This window comes from Haliotis rubra, unplaced genomic scaffold (assembly GCF_003918875.1).
Source record: "Haliotis rubra isolate DU_JTF1 unplaced genomic scaffold, ASM391887v1 Scf1591, whole genome shotgun sequence".
NCBI classification, from domain to species: domain Eukaryota; kingdom Metazoa; phylum Mollusca; class Gastropoda; order Lepetellida; family Haliotidae; genus Haliotis; species Haliotis rubra.
In genome coordinates, this window is record NW_025765549.1 from 88,850 (window position 1) to 105,833 (window position 16,984).

At 36.3% G+C, this 16,984-nt stretch overlaps 1 protein-coding gene across 1 annotated transcript in view; it reads left to right on the plus strand.

The window, feature by feature from the left end:
- LOC124271271 (dynein axonemal heavy chain 8-like) overlaps positions 1-16,984 on the plus strand; it is a 75,939-nt gene that overhangs the window by 21,459 nt on the left and 37,496 nt on the right. Inside the window, 10 exon segments of the mRNA XM_046706374.1 lie at positions 1,683-1,759; positions 2,504-2,597; positions 3,002-3,121; positions 3,662-3,797; positions 4,919-5,106; positions 5,682-5,762; positions 6,162-6,278; positions 9,898-10,017; positions 13,943-14,093; positions 15,964-16,171. Coding sequence (XP_046562330.1) covers positions 1,683-1,759; positions 2,504-2,597; positions 3,002-3,121; positions 3,662-3,797; positions 4,919-5,106; positions 5,682-5,762; positions 6,162-6,278; positions 9,898-10,017; positions 13,943-14,093; positions 15,964-16,171 — 1,292 coding nt within the window.

Genomic DNA, 16,984 nt, shown 5'->3' on the forward strand with positions numbered 1-16,984 from the left:
TAATTACTTTGCATGCTCTTTCTGGTGAAAGTCTCATCTCCCCATGAAGGACACTGAACCTTCTTTTCAATTGGCCAAATCCCCTTTCCACTGAACTTCTTGTTCTCTTATGTGATCTGGAAAGAGATATGTGTTGATAGCTTAATAATCTACAGGATTAACCAGAGACAAATAATAATAATAATAACATAAAATTTCAAATCGCTATAAGTAATTCTAATTTATTCAAGTAATAGGACTTTTTTCAAAACTGTTTAAAGTGAAAATGACTAATCAGTCTGGTTATTATTAGATCTAAATAAGCATCTAAATTTTCCACCACAATCTTCTTTTAGACACACCCCATTTCAGCTTTGTACATTACCCTAACTCTAATTAGATAAACTTTGGACGACTGTTCGGTGTTTACAGTAAAGTTACCTGTTGTGATTTGTCTGGTGGCCGGGTTGTGGTCGCAGGTAGGGTGTCAGGAGCCATCTCTTTGAAGGGTATCCGCTGTCTCTGAGTAGATGAGCGCCGGCTGGCAGGTTATTCCCCTCAATCAAGCGGTGCAGTCCGCTTTGTGTCAATATCCGACTGTCTTGCGTTGAACCTGGCCACCGTGCAACTGTGTCAGTTATTTTGTCGTCAGCATCAAACACTGCCTGTTGAAAATACAATGTTCTAAGGTAAGGATACACGATGTGAATATTTACCAACATGACAGCTTGAAAAACCTTTACATAAGTAATGAAGATAGCTGTTTTATTTGAAGCAATTTGATAAACTCATAAGAATTGACGTGTGATTAGAAAGATAAGTTATAGGTCCCTACCTGTGTGTTGATACTGTGGTAGTGATGTCTATTTACATAAACATGCTCGTTGACACGAGGATCCTGAATCTGCACATGAGTGCAGTCAATAACACCAATAACTCAGGGGAAATGGGCCACCTGATAGAACGCCATTTGATTCCTGTGGATCTCGTTGGGTTGTGTCGGAAAACGAACAAATCTAGTGAGAATCCGGTGCGATGACAGTTCACTGACAGTCTCATGTACAGCACGGGACACAGTAGGCTGACTAACTCCATGGTCATCACCATTACATAGCTGGAATTTTCCTGTTGCTAGGAAGCGCAATGTCAAAAGTGTTTTCACAGTGGCATCGACTGCATGATTTCTTGCTGTGTTAGGCTGAATGGCATTCGAGATTAAATCAATTACAAACTGTATGTCCGCCCCTGTCTAAACGATACCGTTTAATGAGTTCTTCACCACTAAGGTCCTCAAAACGGTTACTTCTTGGACAGTAAATTCTTCTATTGGCATGTCTGGCGGCCATTTTTGTCAACTGACTTAAGTTACATACATAGAGTTAAGCCTAGCCAACAGCAGGCTTAGGATTTAAGTCGAAAATTACACAAACTTAAGTCTAATACTTTTTGTGAATATGACTAAGAAAAAACATAAGTCTTAAGTTTTTATTGGGAACTTAAGTCATTTTTTAGACTTATGTCCTTTTAAGAATACCGCCCCTGGCCTGCAAAGATGTCAACATGTTTTCTATAGTATAAACACAGCTAAAAAAAATGTACAATATTTTGGTTTAGACAGTCCCCTTTAACATGTTTAACCATGGAATGGGAAGTTATTTATTTGTTATTAAGAATGTGGAAAGTCATCTGTTCTGTGCCTACAGATAAACATCCAAACCTTCATGGATGGCTGTTTCAAGAGAGTCAGTTCTACCTCGATGGCCCTGGAACTCCTCTCAAGGTACAGTCAAAATTTCACTGAAGTTAGTGATTTTACTTGATATCTTACCTGAAGGTCATGAACTTTCATCTGCATGGTGTAACTGAAGGATTCCGAGAGAGTTGAACAGATCAGATGTCAGAGTATCAATTTCCCAGCATATTAAATTAAACAAATAGAGACCAACATGACACAAGAGTTTGCTTTTTATGCAACCCCTGTTAGTGTGACAATGCAATAGAGGTCAGAAATGCAGGGTTTATATAAATGTCCACAACGATATCAGACACAACCTTTATTATACACTATGATAAGATATAGAAATGGCTACATTATACAAAGCTTGTGACAAAACTGGGGCTAAACGACCTGATGTATGTAACAAATGAGAATTGAAAGTTAAAACTAGTCCTCTTGTCCTCCAGCATTGGTCCTGTTGTTCACAAACACTAGTCCTCCCATTTCAATCAATACCCTGTAGGTATTCCAAGTTAAATAGGACACAAATAACCTATACTTGTTGGATCAGATGCTCAGGCTAAGTGTCTTGGTTGATAGAAAATCATCATTTCAGACTGCTGTGATAAAGCTGGAGTATTGCAGAATGTCAAGGAACAATCAGATTATTTTGTCAGAGACAATTACATCGTCAGACAATTTTCAGAAATAGTGTAACTACATTTCATACAGACCAGCTGACATTAGCATCAACACTGTAATATCTATGGCATTTTTAAAAAACAAAATCATCTTTTAATTTTTCAGTTTTGAGAAACTGAACATTGCAAAGCTGAATATTGAAGAGAAATATTCATCAATACTGGCAAAGTATGGAGGAGAGGTTGAAGATATACGCAAGGTGACATCAATATTTATGTAGATATGTCAAGTCATACATTATAAGTAATGCTTACTGGAAGTTAGTCAACACACTGAAGGTTAGACATTTTGAGACACTATAACTAATTGCCACTTTTTAATCTGTTAGTTGTACTGTTAGTATTTAAATATTCCTACTGATATAGTACAATTGCAGATAAAACAATAGTTGCAATGTATCAATAGTATAGTTCAATATATCATTACACTTCTATAACATAAACCACTTGCCAGAAATGAGCTGTGGACTAGATAGATATGACCAGTGGTATTCAACAATTGTATTGTATTGAATTGGTTTAGTTTGTGTGGTATTTTGATTCAGCCCTTGTAGATAATGTAGAAATTGGTTGCGTTAAATCTTTTTTCATTCTCCATTTACAGTTGTACCAGAAATATCGGGATGACCCTCCCATCCCCAGAAACATGCCACCTGTGGCAGGGAGAATCACCTGGATCCGCCAGCTATTTCAGCGGATACATGACCCCATGGACATCTTCAGGGTAGGAAAGCATTCAGTTGTTGAAGGTGATGTGTTCCTTAGATCATATTCAAATAATATCTGAGATTTTATCATGGGTCATTAAACTGATAGATCAGAGATAGATCAGAGATAGTACTGTTTGTTGTTGTTTTTTCAGGGCTGGGGGACCAGTCCCATCCGGGATTCAAAACCAAACCCTCAGAGTCAGGCTCCTAATCGCCAGCACACAATGTCAGTCACCTAACCCGCTCAGCCAACGCTACTTCCACAAAAATGGAAGTCAGACAACTGGTAGTCTAGACTCCTCTCCCCCCCCCCCCCCGAGAAGTGTAAAGTGGCACAGCTCCCACTTTCTAGAATGGCATTGTGTAATCATTGCTTTCGGCCGTGGGAGCTGTGCCAATTTACACTTCTCAGAGGGGTATACAAATTCCGCAGTCTAGAATACCAGTTGTCCGACTAGAATTTGTACTTTACTAAGAAAGTGTAATACCAAATATGACGTATGTTACATTTGACCACTTTCTAAAATGGCATTGTGTATTCATGTTGCATATAGGTACATCCGACATGCTTATCTTCGGACGATGCTAAGAAAATCATTAGGAACTACAACAGAGTGGCCAAGGTGCTAGTGGAGTATGAAATACTCTACCATTCTGCTTGGGTGAAGTCTGTGGAACTAGCTAATGGATGTAAGTACATAGCCTCCAGTGAAGCCTGCATCTTTTGTGCTTGTCCAAAGCCCAGTAAATATTCCATCCAATACACAAACTGAAACACTAGATTTTGATTTATCTAATAAGAAACAATCGATATTTGGAGAGCCATGTTTTATGTACTGTCATAAAGTTTCAATTCAAAGTAGGAAATTCCTTCCTGAAAGAAACATGAGGCATCATACATAATTTGTATCCTATTTGCTGTTGGTACAATGGTCAAAGATCGAAGGACTTGCAGATATAGAGACCTAAGGAATTCCTTAAAAGCCTGAATCTTGGAAATAATAATTTGATTAGTACACTCAACTAGAAATTGTTCTGCCATATAGTAACACTAAAATCTACATAAATGATAAATAATACCAAGAAACAAATCTGGATTAAGAAAGCAGTTTGTGGGCTGACATGTCTTCCATGTTCAGTTTATATCTAGGCTTATGTAAACAATCTTCTTTTCTTATATTGTGTGATCAGTGTTTTAACCAGTTGAAATGCTGATCACATAATGAAATAGAAAACATGTCAGGCCACAAGTTTTTGTAATGTCTCAAAGTGCCAGGGATTCATTTAGGATTTACATTAATGTATATCGCCCATAGAACTTAGAAACCTACTGCCTTATGTATCAATATGATTGCATGAGTTGAGTTTCATACGACTCAGCAATTTTCCAGATATGGGAACCAAATCGAGTCTGGACCAGACAATCCAGTAATCAACAGCATGAGCCGATTGCGCGGATTGGGAACCGATGACCTGTGTTAACCAAGTCAGCAAGCCTGACCACCCAATCCCATTAGTCGCCTCTTACGACAAGCATTGATTACTGAAGGCCAATATTCTAACCCAGACCTTCACGGGTCTGTTTCAGTATAAATAATGTTGATGTAAATGTAACTAATTCTTTCATAGGTGGTGTCTGCTAGTTTCTGATTCATTTGATCATGCATAATCTATCTCTCATTTGACATTTTGACTCAAATATTTAGATGGCTTTGCTTAGTGGTTACATGATTATCAATGCACTTCTGTCAGCAACAAAACTCATTAAGATGCTTGTATCATCCTTAATTGTAGTTTTTGTCTTCTTTCAGATTTGCAGGTTCCTGTGCTTGTCCGCAACCCAACAACAGACACATATTTAACCAACTTTGACCCATACATATTTGAGGTGATCAAGGAAGCTGAATATATGGTAAAGCTTGACTTGGACATTCCTGATGCAGCCAAATTGCTCATTCATTCCACAGAACAGCTCCGGACAATTCTCAACCAGATACAGGTACATTTCGACATTCGACAATAACCGACATATTTATCCATAAAAACATTGCATCCATTAGAACTGTATACTGTATTTCCTCAAACTCTGGGTGTCTAATACAGGCCAGCCTCTAATAGATAGATGTAAACGGGGGAAAAAAGAGAGTATTTCATCAAGTTATAGTCAGTTCGTTATTTGCTGGTGATATGTCAAAGTAGATTTATACAAACTTGATCAATTATGAGCAGGAGTACCACTTATATTTGCCACATAGATCTGGAAGATGATTTTGTTTTGTGTGAAATACTATTCAGGTGAGTGCTATTTCAATCTAATGTTAGAATTCCTATTTCCATCTCTCTGTCACTGTAGCGCAGGGCTCCGACCTAGGATGGAAGCAGTCAGGTCCAAATCCTGCCTTTTCATTCTGCATTATATTCAAAATCAATTTATTGGTTTGGCTCAGATTTAACATAGTGCTCTTCCTTTTATTTTCCCTGATGACAGTATCAGATAAAATGTGTCATGAGCAGATACTTCTGAAAATGTCTCTATGTTTTGACATTATATTTTCTTATTTGTCCATTTTCAAGATGCTGCTTGATGAAAATACATCCTTGAGATCCCAAATACCCAACATCTTCCTTGTCTTGTTGGGCCCATCACTGAAAAAGGTAAATTGATGAGGACAGCATCTCATTTGTGTGTCTTTAGATATATATACTGACAAGTTGATTCCAGTAGTGATATTCCATTTTTTACTTTTATCAATGCCCAGTGTGGATTCTATTTGGAGTTGGTCATCCTTACAATTTACACCTCTAAATATCCAACATTGCTAAACTGGCAAGTAACTGACATGAAAGTTCTCATTAAGTTCAAGACCCTACCCACAGAGCAATCTTAAAAATACAGTTAATGAATTTGAGTTATTGTCATCCAAAGGCAAGGATTTTTGATGGGATAGGGCCCAGGATAAAATTGCAATCAACAGTTTTAATGCTATGGTGATTGTAACAGCCATACTTTAACACAGACATATGATAGTTGTGGCGCTAATATTCTGCCTTCAGGTTGATGTAGCCATGCAGCCAGGACTTGTGTCGCACTGTTGGACATCACTAAGTCTGCCTCAGTTTATTGCTCGAGTTTCCTCTGCCTTGAAGGATTTGCACCTGGTTGTCAAACAGGTATACATAACTTCAATGCACGCCTATCACTATATATATATATGGGTCATTTTCAAAATTGGTAGGATTTTCAATTCTGTATTACAGAAAAATCAATCTCTTGAAAATTGATTTAGTTTTTATTCAAATGAAATCTCAAATACTTAATTATTCAATAATACAAACATGCAGGCTCAAATTTACTAATTGACCTTCTAATTGATACATAAGTAATTAATAGGGTGAGGGAAAGTCCTGACCGTTACCATTTCTTAATCAGAATAAGGATTTTGAGTTATAATTCATAAAAATCTTTTAAAGATGGCATGCACAGCTTTTACACTGACTTAATCAAACTTGAAAGTAAAAACTATTATCATGAATCTTGAAAGTGTTATTTTGTATCTTTCATTTATTTACCACAAAATAATTGCATTTTTCTAAAACATTATTATGCATAGAGCTTTCAACAGGTAAAATTGTCTAAAATAAACATCAGCTACTAAGCCGAGGACATCTTTTGATGACACTAGCATAAAGAGGAGTGTTTCATGTATTATCATGAATTAATTACAGCAGTCAATTAACACCAGTAACGGTTAGGACAATAGTGGTAACGGTTTGGACAGGAATGGTAACGGGCTGGACATAAACCTTAAAAAATTTAATTCAACATAGAAACAGGTAACATGAAGGGAAAAAATGATATCATTTACTTCAATTGCTAACCCTATTTTGAACAGACAGTGAAATGTGTATTAGAAATTGCAACTTGTAACAAATGTGACATGTTTTCTTCCATGCTGTGGTAACGGTTTGGACATTTGTTATATCAATATGAAACTTGTGAATGAATTTAGGCTTTTGAATAAAACAAACTGTAGCTTCTAAAGAATAGAAAAACACACCTGTCTAGGGTTGAAAATCACTTATAATCTAAAGAAGAGTGCAATTGGGGAACGAAAATTGAATGAATAGTAACGGTTGTGACATCATTGGTAACGGTCAGGACATCAGTGTAACAAACAAATGTTATCCCTCTAAAAAGTTGGAAAAGATTAAATTCTGAAAGGTACTGCAACAACTATGATACTGTACACATGGTCATGCTACACAGGCCACTGCATAGATATCATTTTGCTGTTGATACTATGGTGCAATATTAGTCTCCACGAAATATACTTCTTTCATTCACTCGGATACCTTTAGTTTTTGTTAATCGTGAGATGGTAACACATATTAACATATTAGCACCTAGCAAATATTCAAAGTAAATGGTAGCCTTACATATCTCACAGTTAAAGTTAAAACAGTTTAAATCTTTAAAGGTTGGAATACTGAAAGTTGTTTACCGTTACTACATTTTGTCCAAAATTTTACCATAGATGTCCTAACCGTTACCTTTAATTTATAAAGACTATAGATCTTATAGAAAATAGAAACTTAATGTATTAAATTCGTTTTGGTTTTTATTATTTAAAGCAGATAGATAAGTAAACAGAAAATTATTATCACACCATGGAACATATTCTTTAAAATTGAAATTTATTAAAGATATGTCCAGACCGTTACTATTATTTGTCCAAACCGTTACTAGAGACTTTTTTTTTATGCTACTACATCAAAACTCCTTTGAACAGTAAAATTCCATGCTTAAACTTATCTTAACCCTTAAAGTAATTATAAATTTGTTATATTTCAAATATTAATGAACAAGTTTTTGAAATACAAATCATTTTGTCCAGACCGTTACAAGGACTGTCCAAACCGTTACTTTGCAGAATGGTAACCGTTTGGACAGTAATGGTCAAGACAATTTGTAAGTAAATCTAAAATAAAAAAATGAATGATCCCTAAAAGATTTCAAAGGACATGCCTTCCACCTCTTCCATTTCTGGGTAACATATCCATTGAAATTTAAAAAATCAAAGGGATATATTTGACACAAAATACATTGGTAACGGTCTGGACAATTAAGGTTGACACATAACATTTATACGTATTTGATGGTGTCAATGTTCTGCAAAATGTGTTGAATTTCATTATTTCATCTGCTGTCACATGCACAGGGGCTAGCTCAAGCAGACACAGGAAGTAGTATTACAATCCAGCTCCAGGGGGGAAATTATTGCTGGAATTTCATACACTGGTAACGGTCAGGACACAGAATCACAGGACAAGCATGTTACAATTTGTAGAAAAAAACTTTTTTAAGTTAAAAAAAAATTAAATGCAGTTTGAGTATGCCTGTTCAATCCTAATTGGCATAATATGAATTAGTTTGTTTATTTGCATTTAAATTTACATTATTTGTGAACATTGATATTAGGACCATCACCTCCGGACAGAGCAAATCTGCCAATTTTGACCCTAAAATGTGGCTAAATATAAATTTCAAAATGACAAGACTAATGATATACCACATATACTGACTAGTAAACATCTAAATATGTTTTCTAGCACAAAAAAATCCTTTTAAGTTAACAGAGTTTTTTTTTATTTGGAACGGACAGAAAATCCTACCAATTTTGAAAATGACCCATATATCAATCTCAAGATCCTAGGGACAACAAATGATGCTCTCACTTGAGAAAATATTTTGCTCTGTCTTTGTTTATGCTCATGATAATGACAAGGAGCAAAAGATAGAAGTACGGTTTGTTTCCATATCTGTAGCAAACATCTGTTGGCGAAGTAGTGTTTGCACTTGAGCATGAAAGGTTTGAATAATACTGTTGAACTCTCTTTTCAGATTTAGAAGAAATGAATGTGTATATAATCCAGCTATAGTGTTATCACCATTTCATTGCTTCCATTATGAGTCTTATCTCCACACCTGTATCAGAAAGTCATGACAGTTGGGTAGTTGTTTGCATATCAGTTTATTTTTTATAGTTTAACAGAGCAGCATGGGAAAATGTTTTTTGCATGCCCTGAATTTGGAGATCTTTTCATATTCCTTAATTTTGAACTTAATCAGATATCTCTGACCTACTTTAACCAAACCCAACTTACAAAAAACTGCACAGTGCAAAATCTCATGACTGTGCAGGTTGTGTGTGTGTGTCAGATGGTATGGTGATTTTGGCATGTCAAGAACAGTTAAGACATCACTGTGCTGAACTTTTGTAGATCTTTATATTGAAACCAGAAACATAATATATATTTTGGCCTAAGGTCAGAAGCTTAGTTTTAATTTTAAAATTTGTAACTTTCACATTAGACTGTTGTCCTGTCAGCTTGATCAGATGGAAACATTCCAGTGTCCATTTTTACAGAACAACACACAAGCTCAGTCAGCATATTTCATTCTGTTCATGTGATATCATGTTGCAAATTTACTGCATCTCAGTAATGAAAACAATGGAACAGCAGCTATTCTCTTATTTTGTGAAAATTCCAGAAAACTACTGCTCTGTAAGACCAAAGAGTAATAAACAACACTTGAAGTGAGATATGTAAAATGTTGGAAACAATATTTGTGCTTATTGAGTTTATGAAAAATGACATGGGTTCTCATGGTACCACAGGTTCTCATCCCATGAAGGGAGACACCTTTTGAAGAATTCTATACTGTATACTATCTATATTTATCAAGGTGTTTTTGTCATTTATGCATTTTGTAATTGATATTATTCAGGTGAATGACATCAAAGTGACACGAATCGACAAGATCCTAACGGACGTGAGTGAGAGTCTGTTGTGCGATCTCCCAGACAGGTCCCCATGGGCTTTGAAAGAGTTTCTACACAACATGGAAGTATGTTTACTAATGGTCTAGCATCACACAAACATAATCAGGAATTCTATAAATTCTCTCTAGCCCATACATCCTAGCCAGTTTCACAAATGTTAACAGTAGTCCAAGGGCTGGTAGAAATTTGAACATTTGAGGGTTTTTTTTCTATATCTTGCTAGTATTTAGGCTTATTGACTATCACTTTAACAATTTTGTAGATGGCAGTTGTGTGGAAAATCTTCTGACCACTGAAAATACATTTTTTACCATGCTAATGCCAATTACTCAGTGTTGTAGTTAAGTCTAAGTAAACTTAGGCCCAGTATTGTTCGTTAGACTGCTATACTGAGTCTAACAAACCCTAGGCGAAGGTCATGTCAGCTAACCTTTGAGCCACCTATGACTGTCCAATCAAACGCGAGCTGGCCCAACGGATTTAACCAATCAGACAACTGCTGCTATTTAGGGTTCGACGGGACCTACAAAATGTTTTTGGATTTCCTCTTCCCCGGTTGCTGACACCGATCTCTCAACAAACGAAAATCCTCATAAAACACAGGTATTTAACCTGTGGTATATACGCTTGGGTTTTCTGATGACATGGTTACTATTAGCTAAAGGAATATTGCTGAGAGCGGCGTAAAACTTAACTCACTCACTATTAGCTTAAATTTCCGCAAGATGACATCCTGGAATATTGACAAAAACGCTATTTTCAGCGACTGTTTACTCAGTTGTGAATAATGACATTGTTCCAAGTACAAAAGTTTTTGAGGTAAAAGTTCAAACAGTATGTGGGAATGTTAACTTTTGCGATTTGGTTAGCTTTGTTCTCATTGGTCAATTCAAAAGGACCTTCTATTTGGGTTCGTTAGACTCAGTATAGCAGTGTAACAAATATTACTGAGTTTATTTATTATGCATGCCAGTTTTGTATATTCCCAGCAAAACTATGCTGGTTCTAAAGAGGTAAACAAATGGCAATGACAGTTGATAGAATGTCATTGTACCCAAATGGTGTGTATTTTTGCTCACAATATTGATCACTGTTTTTTCTTTCTTGATTAAATATTTTATAGGCAGCTGTCATATACCTGGACCCCCTTGTTTAGCGTAATGATGTATAGCTTTACCCTGAACTATTATAGTTAGAGCATTGGGTTTGTGAGGAACTGGGTTAGAATAACAGGGCTCTAGTTTACAATTCCTCGGGAGTTCAAATGACTCATGGGTCTTAGTGTTTAGTAATCATCAGAAATAAATGAGATTCTTAAAAACTCTTAACAAATTTCAGTTAGTTTTCCCATATTTTCTTTTGATTGGCTAGCTGCAGTATTTATTGAAATTGTAGTCCCCAAGATCTGTTCTCATTTTCAAAGTAAGTAGATGAAACTGAATTGCTTTAATTTGGAATAACAAGGAAATGGACATAATATAGAGACCCTCCAGACTGTTTTGTAGTGTTGGGAATTGGTTAAAATCTCATAATTGATGATTGCTTCATTACAACCGATCAATAATCGAACATAATTGGTTAACGTCATTTATGAAATTTTCCTGGTTATTTTTGTTGATGCACAAAACCATAAAGAAAAAACATGTAGTTCTTTTGGGGGATTTTTTTGGCAAATTTCACATCTTGAAAGGATGACTAGTATGTTAGGAACATAAATTTCTTGGGGTCTTTAAGATAAATTCAATCATGACTTGGAACGAGTTTGTAGTGCTCATGAAATGTAACTGACAAAACCAACCTTGTGAAAAATATTCTTAATGCAAAAAGTGTTCCAGAATTGTTTGTGTTTGATTATGAAATAACATGATTGATTGCTTGGTTGTTTAGTCACTGCGACCAATCTTCGATTATTTCCATTAATCGGACCACCACTACTGTTTTGTATCAACAAACTTTGTTATCATCAGCCAACATGTTTTTTAATGTTATATGAATAATGAATCATTGAAAATAGAATTGTGAGTACAATGCTGAAAATAATGTGTCAATTAGGCAGAATTTCTGCATAATCAGCGTTTGAAATTCATGCTAGTCAGTTGGACTGTTACGATTCACTTGGTATTCAGTGAATAAAACCATATCCCTTCATGAATTCAGTTCATCATTACCAATTAGTAGAATCGAATGAATTTCTTAAAAGGAGTGTTTTTGCTTAAATTTGGTGTTATTTATCAGAGTGAGATATGCAAAATGGAATGTATCCAAACCAGGCAAGATAATACTAAACATTCTTCTATACTTAATTCGAAATTAATGTGGTCACTTATCATTCTGATAAATTAACACTGTCATCATGGGCAAAACACATCAAAGAATATACTTTTTTATTGTTTCATTGAATACATTGAATAATACATCAACTGCTGACATGTTATTGTATTCATTACTCTATATTCATATTCGTTACCCAATATTTGTGACATGTATCATATTCATCTCATAATGGATTCGTCCTACTAGTCAGCTAGTCTGAGACTACAATGAGTGCTGCGTACAAGTGAAAATCCAGTAATCTTACTACTACCAGTAGCATTACAGGGTGATATTCCTGAACCAGAGCTCAGTGCATCAATTTTGCTTCAAAATATAACTGAATAAAGCTGATGTAATATGTAAAATGGGTAAACATTTGTTTTGTTAGATGCTAGATTCAAACACTGAGAATTACTGAACTGTTCTTGAAATATGTCAAACTTCTAAGGCTGATCATGTGGAAATCTGGAATACATCCCCAGAACACATTTGTTGGTTATGATGTCTGACTACATTTGGTTCTTTGATTTGGCTCAATGACTGGTCCAGGGGACTGGGCTTATTCATTGATCATCTGGCCCAGGATTCATTACGTGTGAGCTGCAACTAGACACAGAAATGTAGCAAACGGTATCCTCCCAAAATGCAGACTCGTTAAAACAACACTTGTTATGGTTGGTTGCATCCTTAATTAGTAGGCTCTACCCTTGATTAAGAAAAATGGTATCACCCATGTAACGAGTTTTGACAATGTAGCAAGTGATCCTTTATTTCATTTCATTTCTTCTCTGGCTCTCTTCCTTATGACGCTGACAAATCTCACTGTTCAGTCATTGTTAGGTGGATGGTTGTGTTCTGACGTGCCTCGAACATAGTCTCTGACTGTTGTGCATTTGCCACTGCATGATCCGTCCACACACCTCCAGTACTAAGGGTGAAACGATACACCGATGTTCCCTGTACCGCGATGCATGACCCACAATACGATACCACATTCAAAAACATCCTTACATTGATAAGCCATGATATGTTATAGTATTAAATTTGCATTTGTGTGACATTCTTACTTGTAACACTATCTAAACTTTTGTTCTAGACTGAAAGCATGATCGAAGTGTTTTGGTCGGTTGAACAGTTTATTCTCGAATTTGTAGGGGTGGGTATTGCAGAGAATTTTCATATTGCGATATATTGCGATGCGAAATCATATATTGCGATATGTATTGCCATATATTGCAAGAAGTTTTTTTAAACAAAAAACTACTTATAATGGAGTTAATACTTGACTTATGAGGCAAAAACACAACAAAATCACTATGCTTGATTCAGCTTTAATAAAAACATTTAATCATGACAAAATAAATAATATTTGTCACAAATGAAACAAGGAAAAGAAAAAATTAGCATCAAGACAGTGGTTACTAGTTTGAACTACTTTCACCACTCTCAAAAAAAAAAATGACCTGAGATTTTAGACAGCAACTTGACCTGGTCAGGACATATCAGAGTAGACCAGGCCATTCATTAATTAGGGGTGACCAGCATGGCCCAATTAATTAGTGTGCTACTTTTTTCTGCATTTTGGGAGGTCTGCGTTTTGGGAGGTCTGCGTCATGGAGTAAACCTAGCAAACTATAAACATAAATGTAATCAGAGATTGTGTATTGGACATTTCAGAGCTACTGTGAAAGAACATCCCAAGACTTGAACAGACTGAGTCAGACAGTAGAGGATTCAGTGATTGAACTGATCCGGATCTTTATGAACAAAGCCAAACTTGAAGGCTCCTCAGTCACTTTTGATGGACCAGAGGAAGATGTTGACGCCTGTGAGTAATACACTACTCAATGTTTACTAAGGGACCGTACCTAATTTATGGCCTGGGGATGATGATTTTAAGGGGGTAGGGGTCACCCAGTTTATTCTGGGGAGATAGGGGACATTCAATTTTGTACACATGTATTGAGAGGGTGTCATTGATTTTGTACATGACATGCAGGGGGGTCACTTACTTTGGTGTGTGGGTGTGTGTGTGTGTGTGTGTGTGTTATTTCAGTCACAACTTATAACACATTTTCATGTCTGCAACTTTTTGAAGCATATTACATAAGACATTAATTTGACCAAAAGGGTTACTTGTAATTTTTGTAATGTAAAGATTACATGTATCGGTAGGAAATACTGTAGCAGAAAATCTCAATTACCCACTGAACATTTTGTGAAGGTATTGCTATCATTGGAATATAGTCTGTCTATACTTAAAGGTCACATGCAACCAAAAAACCAACATAATTAAAACACAATTATCACTTATTCATGACATATAATATACATTGCTGATTATGGAAAAAACAAAAAAACAAAATTATAAGTGTAGTTGCAAATCAAAAGTGCAATATTTTGTACTTGGGTTTACTTCCCTCGAAACGAAACACCCGGGATACTGAACCCAGTCAGAGCGGGTGGGTGTGCACTTAAGTGGAACGAAGGCTTTCATTGGCTGGTTCATTTGCCGATACACTCTTTGTGTGTGTATAGAGATGTTGGGCTTTGTAAATACATGCTCATTTTTTATGTATAACATTTTGCAATCAACAGACACCTTAACATGTCATGTGTACAAGTATCACACCTGCCTTTTTGTGTAATAACATAATGTGACAGAGACAGAACTCGGGTGAACGAGCCATAATCAATGCGTTTTGTTTGTAGTGTATAGCCTGATTGGTGTTAAGTTCAAATTGCATGTGGTCAGTGATCGAAGTTGTGTATTGCATATTGTCATGAGCAGACAGGCAGGCAGACACATCGGTGTCAATAAAACAGACACTGAGTTTGTCTGTGACAGAGGCATATCTATATCACAGTTAGAAATTCTGACAATGCTAAATAATGGCATTGATATTAAGTATCGCACTGAGAAAGTGACTCGGTAAGAAGAACGTGTGGTGAAATAGTCAAATGAAATTATATGAACAGTTAAATCGGTAATCTCCTGTCATAACATATAGAAAGCTCACGACTGTGAAAAATAGCTCACATCAAAGTCTACACCGAGTACTCACCGCCAGCGAAGGTTTTCCGTCTTGAAATATCGAACGCCTCACTAGTTGACACATAGCTGAGTAGATCTAGATCCTTAACCTATTCACTGCGCATGCGCCATGAGCAGAGTACAGCGCAGCACAGCTGTTGAAACCACTTTTCACACCAGCTGGGGTGAATTTAGTGAATCATTTGAACTCGTGTTATTTTTCAACCTTGAAAAGTTGAATTTCCATTTTTGATCATTTGTTACTTTAAGTCCATACTGAAAGTTATCAGAATCTGTAAAGTTGTGTTTTACGTTGCATGTGACATTTAAACATTTTAGGGCCGGTGGGGTAGCCTAATGGTTAAAGCGTTCGCTCATCATGCCAAAAGCACCGGGTTCGATACCCCACATGGGCACAATGTGTGAAGCCCATTTCTGGTGTCCTCCGCCGTGATATTGCTGGATTATATTGCTAAAAGCGGCGTAAAACCCAACTCACTTACTCACTCACTTAAAACAATTCATGATAGATGGGAGGCGTTCTGTTAAACTATTAAATTTTCTTCAATATCATATTTATTGAAAGCATGGGTTTTTTTATTTACTGAACCTAAGCAGGGGGATCCTCTGATGGTTATATATAACTATTGCCATCTTGTTTCAGCGGATGGTGAGCTTGTGATGAGTGTTCCCATAGAGACTGCAAGTCGTGATTCTGAGATGAAACGAGAGGAGTTTGACATTAGCACTGAGCAACAGATCAAGGAGGCTTGTGAGGAACTATTTGAACATTTCAACCACAGACTGCTTGATGCTCTGCTGCGTGCTACCAGACATTCACTTGATGTCATGCGTAAGAGATTCTTCTCTGGGTAAGTTTTGATTTATGACCATGCCAGCTTCAGCTGGTACTCCAACCACTTGGGTAGATGAAAGCAGGGCTCCAGATAAGGGCTGTATCGGCATATGTACGGACAAAAAATATGCATGATACGGTAGGAAATAATTTAGAAAACGTAGCAGATATGCACCACAGCAATGGTGTACGGTCTTAGAATCATGTACAGACGTATTTATCTGAAATATTATTGTTTTATTGTTTATTGACCATATATGAAACGAAAATCCTGTACTCCTGTATTGAAAAAATAAGGAGTACATACTCCTGATGTTGAAAAATTATCTGGAGCCCTGTGAAAGGGAGGACAAACTGCTTGTTTGCTGAAATGTAATTGTCTGAAAATTACAGTGGAAGATCTTACTGAAATGGTACCTAAATGGACATTCTACAGGTACACTTTAATTTGTTATAGTTATATGTAATCATAGTTTAATGACAGCATTTTCAACTCATTTTGATGTTCTGGTGCAACTGAACAAAACAGGTTTAGGGTAAAAAGGCTTGGAAACCAGAAACACTCACATTTATTTGCCCTCGGGAACATCTACACATGCAGTATTACTGTGAATTTTAAGGACACATATATGATCTCTTGTTCCTCAAATATATGAGGTTAGTGAAATGAGAATCGTGGCAAATTTATGTGGAGGAGAGTAGCCTGGTAAGACAGCGTTTACTTAGAGGTTTGTCACTTAGTCATGACCAGCAGACAGGAATCGTGTACATACTAATTGTAATGTGTTCATACACTGGATATGACATAGCTCTATCCTGATATAGCTCT